The sequence below is a fragment of the Halictus rubicundus genome, chromosome 5 (genome assembly GCF_050948215.1).
Source record: "Halictus rubicundus isolate RS-2024b chromosome 5, iyHalRubi1_principal, whole genome shotgun sequence".
Classification (NCBI taxonomy): domain Eukaryota; kingdom Metazoa; phylum Arthropoda; class Insecta; order Hymenoptera; family Halictidae; genus Halictus; species Halictus rubicundus.
Window position 1 is genome coordinate 1,578,439 of NC_135153.1, and position 16,434 is coordinate 1,594,872.

General features: G+C 38.9%; 1 protein-coding gene and 1 long non-coding RNA gene across 8 annotated transcripts in view; one reads left to right on the forward strand and one right to left on the reverse strand.

The window, feature by feature from the left end:
- The window catches only part of Unc-13 (unc-13), a 628,091-nt gene that overhangs the window by 68,204 nt on the left and 543,453 nt on the right, over positions 1 to 16,434 (reverse strand). For all 7 annotated transcript variants that reach the window (XM_076787594.1, XM_076787596.1, XM_076787595.1 and 4 more), the window contains 2 exons: positions 14,841 to 15,060; positions 6,985 to 7,105 (listed from right to left, as the gene is read on the reverse strand). In XM_076787594.1, the coding sequence (XP_076643709.1) occupies positions 6,985 to 7,105; positions 14,841 to 15,060 (341 nt within the window). The remainder of the gene's footprint in view (positions 1 to 6,984; positions 7,106 to 14,840; positions 15,061 to 16,434) is intronic.
- LOC143354008 (uncharacterized) overlaps positions 1 to 16,434 on the forward strand; it is a 43,786-nt gene that overhangs the window by 11,694 nt on the left and 15,658 nt on the right. The window lies entirely within an intron of this gene.

Sequence of the window (16,434 nt, forward strand, 5' to 3'; positions counted from 1 at the left end):
ATTGTTAATATTAACGAAAATAAACTGTTGTGTTTTGTTTATCCTATTCACTTTGTAATTATTAGTACCTAATCTTTATCATTCAATTGAAAAATAGGTTGTTTTATGTAAAACTAGCGAAGTGTGTTTACACTTTTACTCGTCATTGTACATGTCGTCGAGGCCTGGATGATAAATGTCGCGGAATTATCCCCACTACCCGTGTTGCTGACATATATCGCGAATTTACTGTAGATAGATACAACTACAGTCACATAATTGACGGAAAACATTTTACGTCACACTTTAAATAAATAATCGTAATGGTAGCAAAGAAATAAAAATGCGAATCGTTCAAAAGTCCAGTTCCAGATTTCTGCGTCTTCACTATGCAAAATGTTTCACGCGGCTCGCGGTACGATTCGGGGTCCCACCGAGTAAGTGCGCTGCATATTTTTATCGCATCCTTTTTAAAATATACGAGGGTCGTTTGAAACTGGGAAGTAGGAGGTTCTTTTTTTTTTACTATGTGGTACCTTATATTTTCGCCTCGGTAAAATGATAACTCAGATTTAGAGATAAACGCAAAGAAAGAGATTTTCTCTGTTACACTTTCTTTTTATTTAAACAAAAATGCATACAGGGCATTTAAAACGGGCCACCCTAATAACTCATTTGTTATTGGCAATACAGAAAAATATGTCAGATGAAATCTGCTCGGTCTCGAGGGTGGCATAATCTCATATTGATCATGTTTCGTAGGTGGACGCGTAGAGGACATACGAAGGTCAACTCGAAATAAAATATTTTCCATCGCAGTTTCAATGATGTTGACTGACCTGGAGTCGTAGGTCACTGTATGCAAAGTGCCCTATCAGATAGTACACAGAAAAATATATCATTCCATTTTAAAAAACAAAGTTGACCTACACATGCCCTCTACGCGACCACTTACAGAAAAACTGTTAACACGAGATTAGGCCATCCTCGAACTAAGTTTCGTCTGACATATTTTTTCTGTCTTCAACAGCAACCGAGTTATTTGGGTGACCTGTTTTAAATGCCTTAACCTGTGTGTACAGCTGCTTTGTTTTGTTCTTTCATAACGTTTGGAATAGTATTTACAATTTCTGTCGCGCCTGCGTTTCTTTCCGACGAATTTTTTCGTTATTTCTCCGTGATTTGTACGTCGACCTGATTTTTCCCGGACTATCTGAACGCGGCCATTGTTACGGTAAATAATGAAAGCACGATTGCGAACGAGTTGCGCGGATACGTAAGATCTCGCGTAAATTCACATGCAAATATGATGGAAGATTTACGAAGGCGTTCGGAACAATCCGGATAATGAATAGACGATACCGTTGGACGTTGTTCCGTCAAACGATGTTATATTTTTCTGACTAAAAAATAACCGGGGAGATTTCACGCGGAAAATACTGCCATCGATTTCGACATACGTATCGGTCGTAAAATACTGAAAGGAAATACGGCGGAGATTGACAAGCATGTAGATACGGCGTATTGACCATGAATATTTTCAAACGAAATACATTTGTTGCGTGCACCGGTGCCGCAGATATCACGAACTGTACGCAGCATAGTGAATCGCTTAGGCATCAATCACAATTCTTGTTTACGCATGCCGCGTCAGAGACCGTTCGTGAATTCACCAATTGTCTTCGGTATGATCTATAGTGACACCCACTAATATTCGGACGCTCTTAAAAATCGCATAACTCTGTCAATATTGGACTATACTGCTTGAATTCTTTTGAGAAGTTAGAACAATTGATTCGCTGCATAACTTGAAAAAAATGTTTGATTAAAATTTCAATTGGTCGAAATTGCAGAGAAAGTACTACTTTTTTATGCGGGCTAATATTTTAAAACGTACCTTTTGTACATCTGTATCAATTATACATATTCGGAATATTTCATCCAAATCGGTCAACGTTGCACTGAGCTGCAAACGTTTAACGATGAAATCTTAAGGATGAAAGTCGCAGAATTTTGGCCTTGTCAGGGAATTTCGTCCTTATGTGATCATTTTGAAACATCTGTAGCTCATTGCAACGTTGACAGCTTTTGATGAAATTCTCAGAATACGTATAATTCATACAGATCTACAAATCGTACTTTCTAAATTTTCAATGTTAGTTCACATAAAATTGTTGCAAAGTACAATTTTTAGTATTTTCTCTGCAATTTCGACCAATTGCAATTTTTCTAAAAAATTTTTTTCACTTCATGTAGCAAACCAATTGTGCTTACTTCTTTAAAAAAATCTAAGTCGTATGGTCTAATATTAACAAAGTTATACGATTTTTAAAAGTGTCCGAATATTAATGGGAGTCACTGTATGTCTTCACTCGGGAGAGTAAAATTTCTCGAGCAATTACGATTACAATTTTTTCGCAAGTCTTACAATTTTGTCGAAAAATCTACATTATTTTTAGGAGCTCCAAGATATTTTTAGAGGCTGCACACCTTACCCTTATAATTTGTTAGTCTTTCCCTTACAGTTTTATAATTAGACTTAGATTTACAACACAAATGAGACGGTAAAAAGTTGGTTTACGTAAATCTTTTTAAGAATATTATCATTTCCCGCTCCTTAAAATGATTAAAGAGAGTAATCAATTTTTATTTAGTTCCCATTTTTAGCAATTGATACCGAAATTTTGGATTTTGCACAAATATCCGGCAGTTCATTTATAATTTTGACATGGTACATTATTTTGACTATACTTTTCGTAGACTGTATATGTCCATGGGTCCTAAAACCGTCGCAGGTGCACAACTTTTGATGTGCTTTGGTAATACGCAAAGGGTACTCATTAGATGAGACCTAAACCTAGCTGTAAGTCGTAAACGTTGCGTGTGACGTTTCATTAGGGCAAATGAAATGCGTGCACGACGAAATAGATCTGTATTTGCGTAACAAGTTTCCGTGACGAGAACGTAACTCGAATGTGATGGGGAGAACGCATTTTCTCTGATTAAACGTTTCAGGGATTTTATAAATTCTCTCTTCCGTACGCCTACAAAAACTTGCAGTAAACATCGAATTGTAGGAAGTTGAGATTTTTATGACGAGTCTTCTACAGTAATTTCGCGATATATGTCGCAAGACCCGTGTTGTTGACATATCTCGAGAAAATACTGTATAGTGTTCATCTATTAAGAAATTCGAAATAATTAAAACAAATAAAAATTACAAACAATTGTAAATTTAGTTTAAGCCAACGTATAATACACCATTCGAATTTGTTACGACTCGACCGTGGATTTTATGCATTTATGGCAACAATTTGTGGGCAAAGTTCCCTACATTAGCAAGATTAAAAGAATTTCAGAATATTGACAAATAACTTGCGACTTATAAAAATGATTAAAGAGAAAAACACACTCTTGTTTGCTTCCTGTGTCTTGCAAATTGAAGCAAACAATTTTCAGTTTGCTATAAAGTAAAAATGAAATAAAAATTCAGATTTATAAAATGTATTTATAAAATTTTCAACATATGCCCATATAAAAAGTTGTAGAGTGCAACATTTGGTATTTTCTCTGCTGACCAATTGCAATTTGTCCAAAACCTCTTTTCACGTCACGAAGTAAATTGTTCTAAAAAAGAATCCAAGTCGCATGGCCCAATTTTAAAAAATGTATCGTCCCGTTAAACTGTCCAAACATGATTCACGGTATGTTATGGACGATCATTGGTCGACTTTATGATTCTTCAAAACGGCAGTCGATGGTCGCACAGTGTCTCGGTGTGACAAGTAAAGTATTACAGCGTTTCATTATCCAATTTATCATCCTGATCGTGTCAGGCGTTGCTGGATTCGTTCGACGCGGTAATTCAATCCCCTGAATTTAATATCCCACCTACCGTCCGGTAATATACCTTTGAACGAATATCGACGCATTATTATTGTAGCAGGAGCAGCAGCTTCCGGTTGACAGGCGCGATATAAATGAACGTTCTTCAGGTGAAGGATTCGCGTACCATGCTGTCCGCGATCGTCCCTGGCGACGTCAAAAGGATGATGCAGATTTGTAATGTAGGAGGGGGGGTGGGGTGGGGTGGGGTGGGGGAGGAGGGGAGCAGGGCTCGATGAATCAAGATTACACATCTGGTTAGAAGCCCCCAGAATTTACGTGCAGTCGGGTCGCGTCGAGCTTTCGTGTTTGCTCAGCGAATCGTCATGTGAAACGGTACCGAGCACAGGGAATCAGTTAACAGCTGTACGAAATGCCAAGGCGGCATGTGCACGGTGCTCGTTCTGCGAATTTTATATGACAATCAACCCCGCTACAACGCGTGCACTGTAGTGTCGAAACCGTGGTAAGGGGGCACATACACCTAGGAGGTCGAAAAGTGACCTTGCCTTTGAGAATTTGTTTTATTTCAACAAATGGTTAAATTTCTCTTTAGCAACCCAGAAATTTTTAACTTCTTTTTATATGATCCTGTAGATCTTGGCGAGGAAATACCAAAAATCCAAGTTTCAGTGCGAGGAATTCACTGATTCAAAAGCTATGCCCGTTTCAAAGGGACGTGTAATTTATGTTTCCAAATAAAATTGTGTTTAACGGGCATCGGTCACAATTGAGCACGCATAAATTGAACTAGATAACGAAGCTACTCAATTGTCGGGAAACGGTTCGTCCGGGATACTATTTTTTCGCTCTTGCTAATTTAAAATTCAAATCAAGCTGGATCGCGGGGAAAACTTGTTAAAAAGTTTCTGAGAAAAATTATGGACGGTAATAGTCTGAAATGCTATTTGAAAATTCGAGAGTTCTTACACGACGGGCCGAGTTTCCATGCGGGGTATCTTTATTAAATTTCTGAGAATTACAAAGCAGCCATAATACATTAATCTAATACCGGGCTTCCGCCAAAAAAAAAGTGTATTGAATGTTGCCTGTAACGGCGCGATCGGGAAGTTTCGTGGAGCTAACTGGGTCAGTAATATCGGAGAAAAGTATGAGAAAGATTATCGCTAGCTGCCTTCGTATTTCCTTGTTCCCTAAACGCAGCGTTAACAACCTTGTCCAATTTTACATTTCGATAACCAATAGGTGATTTTTCAAGATTTTAATTTAATCGATTCGTTTCTAATTTCTTGTGAGAACCACTAGGTTGATATCAAAATAATTGCCCACTTCTTTCGCTTCGTGTCTCACAAATAACTTTTCTAATAAATCCTGTGACCTATCAAAGGTTAGAAAAATTATTTCAAAGTAGAGTGAGTAATAATTAACGCCTTGCACTCTATTTTCGAGTCAGAAAAATAAAAATTGTTTGCGTTAATTGCAACACACAGAGGCTACATTTATTTCTGAATCGTTATAACCATTTGAAAACGGTACAGCAATATTTTTAAATTCTTCAAAATTATATTTGGCATTTTATCTTCTGATTTTTATCATAAATGCGTAAAATCCACAGTAAAGCAATAATAAAATTTAAAATAAAATTTATCAGAGGAATTATTCGTCAAACGCAAAAGTTGGCTAGAAAACCAAAAGGAACCGACGAATTTTACGGTTAAAAATCCCGTATGAGTCGGCAAAATGACAGTTCGCATTTTCCGAGCTTGGAGAAAGAGGCATCTGTTTGAGGATGGAAGTTTTGTTTACCATTCCTCCGAGCATAAGTTCGTAGTGCCCGTAGCGCGAACAAAACGGCGTTTATCAGGCGCGTTCTCGGTTTTCGAGTTCGAAGCTCGGAGAGAAATATTTTTAAAATCCTTTGTGTCGTCCTGATGTTACACAAAAGATGCGACACGGAACGCAACGCGGTATCGCGTTTGCCGGATCGTAGCGCTGTTTGCCAGCGCTCTTTATCGCCCGACGGTCGGCTGACCTAAATTCACCTATTCCACTGTCCCGGCAAATCCTGAATGCCGGCGTTCGCGCGGGCGGGTACCCAGCCTCGGACCGTCGAGCGAGCTATAACTAATCTATGCAAATGCTAAAACTTCGAATAATATACCGCGTACCGTCCGGACCAAGGATTGTCTTACGATACATTTACAGTCAGTCAGAAAAATCTCCGTACACCAACCCTGCCACGACCCAGTTCACATTTTTTATTTTATAATTATTGATGTTACAAGGATATTTTCATTTTGAAATTATTAAATACATTTCTTGACTGGAGCAGACATTTCCATTAGAAATTATTAAATCAATTTTATCGTTGGAGCATACATTTCCTTTAGAAATTATTAAATAAATTTCTTCATTAGAGCATACATTTCCATTAGAAGCATCTCCTAGATAGAAGTGGATATTAATGAGTATTCAAAATAAATGTATCGCAAGCTATACGTTAAATTAAAAAACCAAATCTCTTTTTTATTCCTAGTAGAATTGTTTCTTTCATTGATATTAATAATTCCAAAATTAAAAACGACTGTATTATAAGTGATAAGGGTAACCTCGTTCCATTTTTGGGATTGAATCAGTGCAAAGCAGTGTCCTTTTCTTATTCATTTTTGGACCGTCTCCTTCATTAATATTAATAAATAATAATACAGTATTAATATCATTAGTATCAGCGATACCCTTAATTTAATTTAATTTTTGGGATTAGATCGTTAGTGCAAAGCAGTGTCTTTCTCTCATTAATTTTTGGACCGTCTCCTTCATTAATATGAATAAATAATAATACCGTATTAAAATCGACCGTATCAGTGATATCCTTAATTTCGTTTCATTTTTGGAATTGGATCGTCAGTGCAAAGCAGTGTCTTTCTCTTATTCGTCGTAGGACCTTTTCAATCAGATTCGAATGAATCTGTGTTCGAAGGGATCGGCGAGCAATGACGACAGATCCTGCCAGTTAGATCGTAACGGATCGCAACAATGTCTCCCTCGAAACTCGTGCGTTGCGACCGATCGACGGCGCTTATCCGTCGAGTCGACTCTGCTGCGGCAGACAAAAAAAGGCAGAAAAGAAAGAAATATCTTTGACTGAGAAAGACTCACCGGATCAGCTCGAAGATCTCCGGCTTCTCGAGCTCCCTCTGCTTCATTCTTTCCTTCATGGCTGTGATTATGCTGTTCGCCTTATCCTCGGCCCCGTGTTTCGAACTCTTCTCAGCCGCCCCTGCGAAAACGGAACAAGCGACCGGTGAGATTTCGTGCTCACAGAAATGCGATACATTCGGGACCACGCATGGTGGTCGATTTTCCCAAACGTGGACAAAAATATTTTGAATTTCGTCACACAGAGACAATGAGTATCAGAGATCCCCATTGAGAACATCAAAGTGTTGTAAATTTTATTTTAACAATGAGTTTTATTCAGATACATTTTTCATATTTAATAATAAAATGAAAAAAAATAAATTTTAATGAAATGTCATAAAATATAGTTAATTTGTGTAGTAATGAAATTTAATAGGGCTAAATATTGTTACACAATTAAATGTCATATTAGGGATTAATTTTATTGATATAAATTTTAATAGCGCAACTCTCATTAAAAATTATTTATAGAGAACATCTCAGTAACTATTCGTTTTTTAACTATTCGTTTTTCCTTGCATCCCTATGGCTTTTTATTCAGGATTCAATGCTCTCTTCAGCCGCAAGATTAAAATTCACCCTTCACGATAGAGAAACACAGGGTTTCTTTTATATCTCGTCAAAAAAAGCAAAATAGAAGAAAACTAATGCTACTCTTGAAACCATACAACTTTCGTTTGAACCATTTTTCCATATAGCAAATAGTTTACAAGTAATTTGGGTGCCGCACCACTTAGTTGAATCATCCTGTAGTCGTCGCTAATCGACTGCGGACCTTTATGCAAAATAAAGATTGTACGAATTGCAAGTGGTAAAAGCATAATAGAGGAGCCATTTTTTTATTAATCATTCTGGGGAGTGGAAATTTAGAGTTATTTTGTGGTTATAGTGATCAAAAAAAGTTTGTGCCTATGTTTCCTCCAAATACTATATATCAACATAGAATTTTATTTCTGTTTAAAGGAAATTAATAACATACGTATTCATTAACAGACTGGTCAGTATTTTGCAAACATTAATTTCTCCATCCTCCGTGTATATTTAAATACACGTGATATAGGGACGTCTAATTAAAACCTGTTTGCTGATATTCTATAATTGATATCCGAAACGTTTAATTTTACTTCGAATTTTATGGTATTTGCCTTCAACGCTGTGTCTTATCGCAGAATAATCTAAAATGAATAATATTTTGGATTTGTGGAAGCTTTGAAGCCTTTCGACAGCACAGAAATTTGTCGAAATATGCGAGCTTGTTTGAAAATCGGTTTGGCCAATGTTTCATAATTTCTGGACCAGACTGTGCACCGTTAGCAATGTTTCTTCGGCAGCGCGTGTCGCCGATACGAATCCTAATTAAATCGACTTGCGCGATTGAGTGGCTCCCACAGCGATTTATCGATCGCGGGGCTGATTCGACCGTGAAAAACCGCTGCAACGACTGGGGAAACGGTGATTACGCGCACGTTCGGCCGTTTGTTGTTCTATGTTTGCCAGCTCGATCGCCAGCTGGTCGAGGAAAGAATCAATAGGCGACTCGCCGCGTCGATAGGAATGTTAATAACTCATGCCGTCGAAAAAAGGCAGGGAACGTTGCCCACGGAAAATTACGTTGCCCCGGGGCGATCGATCGGCGCGACCCTAATTGGATCTCGAGCATCGAGAGTTCTCATTTCAATTAGAGTTGTTCGACGAATGCTGAATTAATCATTCGTCCAATCGAAATCGCGCGATCGATAGATTTGGCGAATCACGACCGGTCGTTGTGCCGTCGATCAGTTTGCATAGTTAAAAGCCTCGGAGAATGATCGAAAACTAAGATAATATCGAGAGAGTTTCGTTGTTACTGCTCTAGAACTTGCCAGGAATTATTTTGTGTTTTCTTAAAGCACGTGTTGGCTAAACCATGTTTGCACAAGGTTTTATCTGAGTTTATAGAAATAACGAAGTTACATGTACAGGATGCGGCCTAATGATTACCAGCGGGCAGGGGGTGATTCTATATGTAAAACCAAATCGGAAAACAGGAATAACATTTTTTCGTTTGACGCCTCGTTTCCGAGAAAATCGAATTTTAAGATTCCTCGGGTTCGCGTGCTCCAGTATACGCACGAAGTAGAATTGGTCGGTCATGGTCAGACGCGCCGGACGACTCCCATTTAATAGCACGTATATTCGCTGCACTTTCAAACACGATTTCCTCGAAAATGAAGCGTCGGATAAAAAAATTTGATTCTACACCTTTTTCTCATTTTTTCAAAAGGACCTTGTGTCAATCACCTTGAGTCGCGTCTTGTATACAGTGGGTCCGAAAAGTACGTGAACATAAAATCTCTGATTCTCGAGAAATTGGCGATGTTTGACCCGTCGTAATTTCGTAAAACACAATCGTACAGCAATGAACTTGGACTCATTTTGAAGCTTGAAGATTCTACTTTCGCCCACCGTTAACCATTTCCCTCTAAGATATTTTTACACGATGTAGCAGGTGAGCAATTGAAGACCCGTTTCTCCTAAAAAATTATATAAATTCAAACCTCTGTAGAAACATTAAAAAATTTTCTTCGCGAATGAATTTTCCACGGATTTGAAGACTGAAGCCTTCCCTTTACAACGACGCCTTAAAAATTGATGCACGGTTTTTTTTCACTGTTTTGTGGAACAAACACGAGGACCAAGTTCGGTGGTCGCTGTACAGTTGGCTGTACACCTTGCATTTAAAAATTAATAAAACGACCAACAAAAAATCGTACGTCAAGTATTTTTTTGTTGTTGCAAAGAGGATATCTCAATCATAAAATCTAGCCGTTTTTCCCATGATTTCGGAAACACCTTGTACCCAGGCTAGCAAATTAATTCGTCAGAGCATACGTTGAAACGAAAGCAAAGTAAAAACGTATTACTATCTCGCAAGTAATCCGACGGACCGTGACAAAATTAATTAAAAATCACGTGCCGGCTTTCCGCACCGGCAGGTCGTGCCGTTGCTCGTCGATTAATAACCAATTAGCATCGGAGATTTGTGTAACGCTTGTGTAAGCAAGCCCCGTGAACTACGTCTGTGCAATTAAATAATCCACGAAATAAACTAAGTGTGAAACGACTGCTCGCGACAAAAACTAGTCGCAGCATCGCGATCTTGCCAGTGAACAGCGTAAACATCGTTTGGCAGTTTCAATCGCGACTAACGAAACGGAAGTGGAACGCGGAAAAGTGCATAGGATGGAGAGAGAAATAATTGCTTCCATAGAATTAATAAAGTGGTTGCTATCGGGCGTGGCCCTCCGGAAGAAAAGTCGAGATTAAACCGAATTTCGTAGGACAGCAAGGAGAGGCTGGGGACGCCAGATTTCATCGGGGGAAGGTCCAAGGACACTTCTCTCGCAGCGGCTATCCCCAGAATTTCAATTTGGCCCACGCCCTTTCTCGTTCTTTCGCCCTTCGTTCTCCGGCCCCGAATCCTGCCGATCGCGATTTCGTTTTCGCCCGACGTCTCATCCGTCTCGGATTCGCTCAACGACTCGAGGCTAACGACTCTTGCCCTTCGAGTCCCATTATCGACGAAGCCTCGCCACCCGACCCGGATGGCGCGCCATTGTTTCACAGCCAATCCCCGCAACCCCTCGCGGCGAAACCATCCCGAAGTTCTTACGCTAATTTTCTTCTCGAATTAAGATACGGATCTTCCTAATACCCCTCTTATCGCGCTCTTATCAAACGGTTGATATTGGCCACCCGGAGATCGCAAGAGACAGTCTGCAAGTACAGTGGTTGCTCAAATTATTATGTGAACTTTGATTATTTAAAAGGCTTAAAAATCACAAGTAGAGAGGATTATCGGCGGACTCCTATTATTATTTATTTATAGTAACTTGCTTGGTATCGAGGGCCCCGTAATCTGACGTTACTAATTTTTTTCCATAGGCGGAGGCGTCTAGGTGATGTGAAGGTCAACTTTGTTTTGTGTTGAATGGAACGGTTTTTTTATTTGGATTCAAGGTCAGTTAAGGTCAACCGCAATAGGTATAGGCAAATACGCACGTAAAATATGAAAAATATATTAGTCGGGGGGAAAATTAAGTGGACAACCTTTAAAAACTAATAACTTTTCTTCAAATTCGACCAAACGGTTTTTTAATCAAATGAGTTTTCTTTGAGGTGTTAGAAGGATTGCTAGGTAATTCATCAAAAGAATTAATTGAAAATTGCCATTGGTCGGAATTGCAAAGAAAAACAGTTAAAGGTGTCGAGACCTTGAGACTTGCATCCCTTGCAATCACCTGATGAAATTCCAGCGAGCTCGTTGGTTGCTAATACATCTATCCAGAGGCGCGGCCTAACAGCCAATGGGATCGTCGATAGCGTTTCATGAGAATTAAAGGGACCGATCAGCGAGCGCAGCAAACGGGGACATGATTTTCGCCTGATTTACGCCGAACAAGCATTTTTTTCGCACGCTTCGTTGTGTCGGCCTCTTTTCCACCCCCGAAGCTCAAACCCTCCGGAGAAAAGGTCGCCTTTGTTTTTCGAACTAAGTCACCGTGAACCGAGCCGCTGCCGTTTATTTTCCGCCCGAAGAAAATCAATTTTTCGCCGAGGCGCGGCGTGTGCCGTGCCGTTTGCCCGGAGTTTGTTCCCCGGTCGTCGAACGATCGGTATGTGTAATTTCCGGTCTGGATAAGCGGCGGCAACATTTTCGCGAGCGAAACTCCGCGGTGCAGCGGTGCAGCGGTGCAGCGGTGCAGCGGTGCAGCGGCGGCGGCGGCGGCTGCACCGGAAAATTAAAGGTCCTCGAATGTTCCGGCTCGACGAAAGACGCGAGGGCCCGCGCGCTGGCACGCGAGCCGCGCGTGAAAAGTTTAAAGAGTGCGTCTTTCGGAAACCGGGAAGCCCCGACTATTCACCGCCGGGGGATGAAAAAGCGGCTGGTTTTAAGAAGAAAAAAGAAAATAATAAAAATGCCGCCGGTAAATGGTATCTCCCTGGCGTCGCTCACGGAAGCGTTTAAAGAGTTTAATCCGCCTCATACGGTTAGCGAAATTCGTTCAGCACTCTGTATTCGTGAATCTTCTACAGTGTGTGACCAAATGATAGCACGTTGAGGATTTCTTAAAATTTTTTAGTAAAAACTGGAGAAAATACATTTTTCATGTCATCACAATAGTGTCGCGATAAGTGTGACAATCTTCTATACGATAAGTGTCAAAAACATATCTCCACTACTGCGGGGTATACCTCTCCAGGGGCCTCGCAGCTCGACCACTCGACTCGGTCTAGAAATGTGACATGACACGAGTCAGGTATATCGGTGAGCCATTACTAATGCAATGACAAAACTTTTTTATTATTTTTTCTATTAAACTTTTACCGGCACATTCGTGACGTTTTTCTGACTAAAATGATACCTAACATGGCATAGTTTGCATCATATTTGCACGTTTAACTGGCGATAACCGATCCCAACCTTACAGGTTCCCGAATTGTTCCTACTACACGATAAGTGTGAAGTTTTAGCCCCGAGGTAGTCATACTCGGTTTTGAGTTTCCTAATCTTCTTTATATATTTATTATATAATAAATCACTCAAAACCGAGTGTGACTGCCTCGGAGCTGAAACTTCACACTTATCGTGTAATAGACACGATTCGGAGACCTTTAAGACTGGGATTTTACTATCGTCAATTAAACATCTAAATATGAACCATACTGTGTCGTGTTTGGTATCATTTTAATCAGAAAAAATACCACGAATGTGTCTGTATATCACTTATTATCTTAACTCTTCTAGTTTTTTGCACAATTCAGTATGTTTTCAGATTTTCTTCAGTTCTTTTCTATTTGAATTTTTTAACTGGTCTATATAGGCACTGTATTATATTATATGTAATCTTATATCCTCGTGGTGTTAACTTTATCCTCACACAGAAATCCCATATTACTAACCTTTACCTAGCAACAGAGTTTCTCGCAGATTAAGATTTTTCTACCCAAGGCAAATTCCACGTAGAACGAGATTAGTTCCCGGAACTATGAAAATACAATTGGCCTGCAAACCGTCCGACTTGAAAATACCTCGCCGAGCAAATAAGACGTTCTCGGGAGAAGTTTCTCGTCAAAATGGGCGTAGTAGAATTGCCTGCAGAAGTTTACAGCCTCGAAACACGAAGGGGACCGAAATTGGCAAGGTAGATGCATTAATCCTCACGACGAATTTTCCACTTTACACTTGCGTCGTTCACAGTCCGTTCGAGCGTCGGTCTCGTCTAAATTGTACCCACCTATACAAGCACTATCTCTCTGTTAATGAAAATCGACTAAAAGAGGATATTTCGAAACGCGTTACTAGATTCGAGATTTTTCCCGTTCCCTGCGAGCTCGCTTAACACGGAGGACATTAGACGCGCCCGTTAATTACGTTCCTGCCTGCGCCTCCGGCAATTAAGTTCGGAGAGACGCGGCATAATTTTAGCAGGTATCAACGTCGGAGTTCACGACGAGTTAATGTCCTGGTGGTTTGTCTCGCATACAGATTACATCTGCAACTTTTCGCTTTCCATCAGCCAGGAGATACGCGATCGCGATCCCATCCGTCGCGACATATTTTTACTAAAATTAACCATTTCACTGCAGCCGTCGCGTCGCTCGATGGACCGTTTCATATCTTTTAGTTTTTCAGTTTTTAAAAATCAATCGGACGAGTGCAGTGTTTTTGCCAAGCCAGATGGATTGGTTCACAAAAAAAAAAAAAGAAAAGTTGCTTTTCACAAATTTTTTATTTGGGTAAATGATCTTTTCCACATTTTGAATGTGGATTTGACTTATTCACAGGAGCTCGACTCCTGTTTTCTATTAATTTTTATATTACGATTTTAATGTTTTTAATTTCTGATATTGAAATTGTCTTACTTTTACCTACTCAATTTACTTAGTTTAAATCTACTTAATAATCTTTCACTATTATCAATCTACACATTTTTTGCTTTTCTAATAATTCTAATTTTAAGTCTATGAATGGAATAATTTTGTAACCTATTTTTAAAAAATGGCGAAAATTACAGTTTTTCACGATTTTCAATCTTTTATAACTCACAAACCATTAAACCAATTTCGATGAAATTTTCGGCGTGTATATAACTTTTAAGAATCTACAAAACACATGTCTAAAATTTTCGTTACCAAATGAAAAAGTTGTAAAAAGCAACATTTACTATTTTTTTCTTAATTCAGACAAATTGCTATTTTCGCAAAATTTTCATTACATATCGTCTAGTAAACTAACCCATTTAGCTTAGCAGAAAAACTGAGGTCGTTTGGTCCATTTGCGAAAAAGTTTATTCTGATTTAAAGTGTGTGCCGATAATTATGAGACTGACTGTACAGGGTGAGGCGTTTAAAACAATCCACTTGAATAACTCGGCTGCTGTTGGCGATAGAAAAAAACATGTTAGACGAAAGTTGCGTGGCTTCAAGGGTGGCATAATACCATGTTAATAGTTTTTCTGTAGGTGGACGCGTAGAGGCCATATGAAGGTCATATCCGTTCTTCAATTAGAACGATATAGTATTCTACGTACTATTTAATAAGGTGTTTCAAGACGCGTACCTACGACTCAAGGTCATTCATTACGCCAGCGAATTCCGCAGCTGTTCAGGATTCCAAAAATACAGTCCGGCAAAAATGTGACACCAGAGGGTGTTGTTGCGGAACGTGTTGGAGAGGAAGTTTCGTACGAGCCACAGGTGAGTCGGTCCTCGTCGCAGTAAAGGTAAAACGGGGGAAAAAAGAAGTAATGGAATATACAATGGCTACTCACTCTGCAGACAGTCCGCGTTGAGTAGATCCTTGCATTTTTCGTGGCACTTGACACTGCATTCCGTGCACCGCACCCCCTGTCGTGCGATGCCCCAGAGGAGACCCTCGCACTCGTAGCAGTAGGTCGGCGACGTGGCTGTCCAGGTGACGAACTTGTGCGGCGTCGTCGAGGAGATCGGGTAGATCATTGCCTGCAGCGTTTTCTTGTACACGTGCATCTTCTGCGGGGGTTTCAGTGTTGCACACCGTCATTAGTATCAGCAAAGAAAATGGGGCCGCGGATAGGGGGCTTGGAAACTCTTTAAACGCACACCTCAAACCACCTCGGCTCGCTGCTCTCGCGATGGATTAGGGCTTGAAACCGTTCCGAAAATAAAACTGTTTCAAACTGTTATACTGGGTGTTCCAGGGGGCATGGGGTGATTCCACGTGCAGAAATAATTATAATAAATAATTTCTTGATATTTAAACTGTGATAATAATTATAATTATAATAAATAATTTGCTGGTATTTAAACTGTGACAATAATTACAATCATAATAAATAATTTGCTGGTATTTAAACTGTGACAATAAATACAATCACAATAAATAATTTGCTGGTATTTAAACTGTGACAATAAATACAATCACAATAAATAATTTGCTGGTATTTAAACTGTGATAATGATTATAATTATAATAAATAATTTGTTGATATTCAGACTGTGACAATAATTATAATGAATAATTAGTTGATATTTAAACTGTGATAATAATCATAACTATAATAAATAATTTGTTGGTATTTAAACTGTGATAATGATTATAATTATAATAAATAATTAGTTGATATTCAGACTGTGACAATAATTATAGTGGATAATTTGTTGATATTTAAACTGTGATAATTTCGTTAAAAACTAGCAGAATAATGCAGAAATTAACGCGAATCCATGCTCCTTCACTTTGGATGTACATCGCGGATAAACTTGATCGTATTAAACTAATATTATGTTTAATTTTATTATTTTTGCACGTAGTAATTTCTTCGTGGAATCTCCTCATGCCCCCTTGCATCACCCGTCCCTTTGTACAGGTTTCGATAAAAATGATGAACAACCTTTGTTCCGGAGAACTGTTGTGATCAGACGGATGTTTATGCAAAAGAAAAGTTGCCTGTATTAATTGCAAGAAACGCCAGACGAATAGTAATGAATAATTCACACAAGTTTCATCTATTTTAATTCATAGAAACGATCAGTGTTACTAATAACAATTGTTAGTTACTGGATGTAATAAATAAATTATAACCATTTCGAGAACCGAAATTGATATCATAACAGTTTTCAAGCCCTTTCGGTTATACTGATCTTGACGGTTTTCTTTCGTGGTTCTGTACCAGCAAAGACTGCGAAACCAGGCTTCGTTTTCTATAAATTATTGTTATATTGTTTGACAATCAGGTAATTTGAAATGTTTGCCGTAGACTTTTACGTCCTAATAATACGTACTGTCCATCACTATAATCAATATATCTAGTTTTAATGTGTTAATCAATGTATCTAGTTTTCGAAAAAAATCAATTTTGAGAAACGCAAATTTTCAAATTTTAA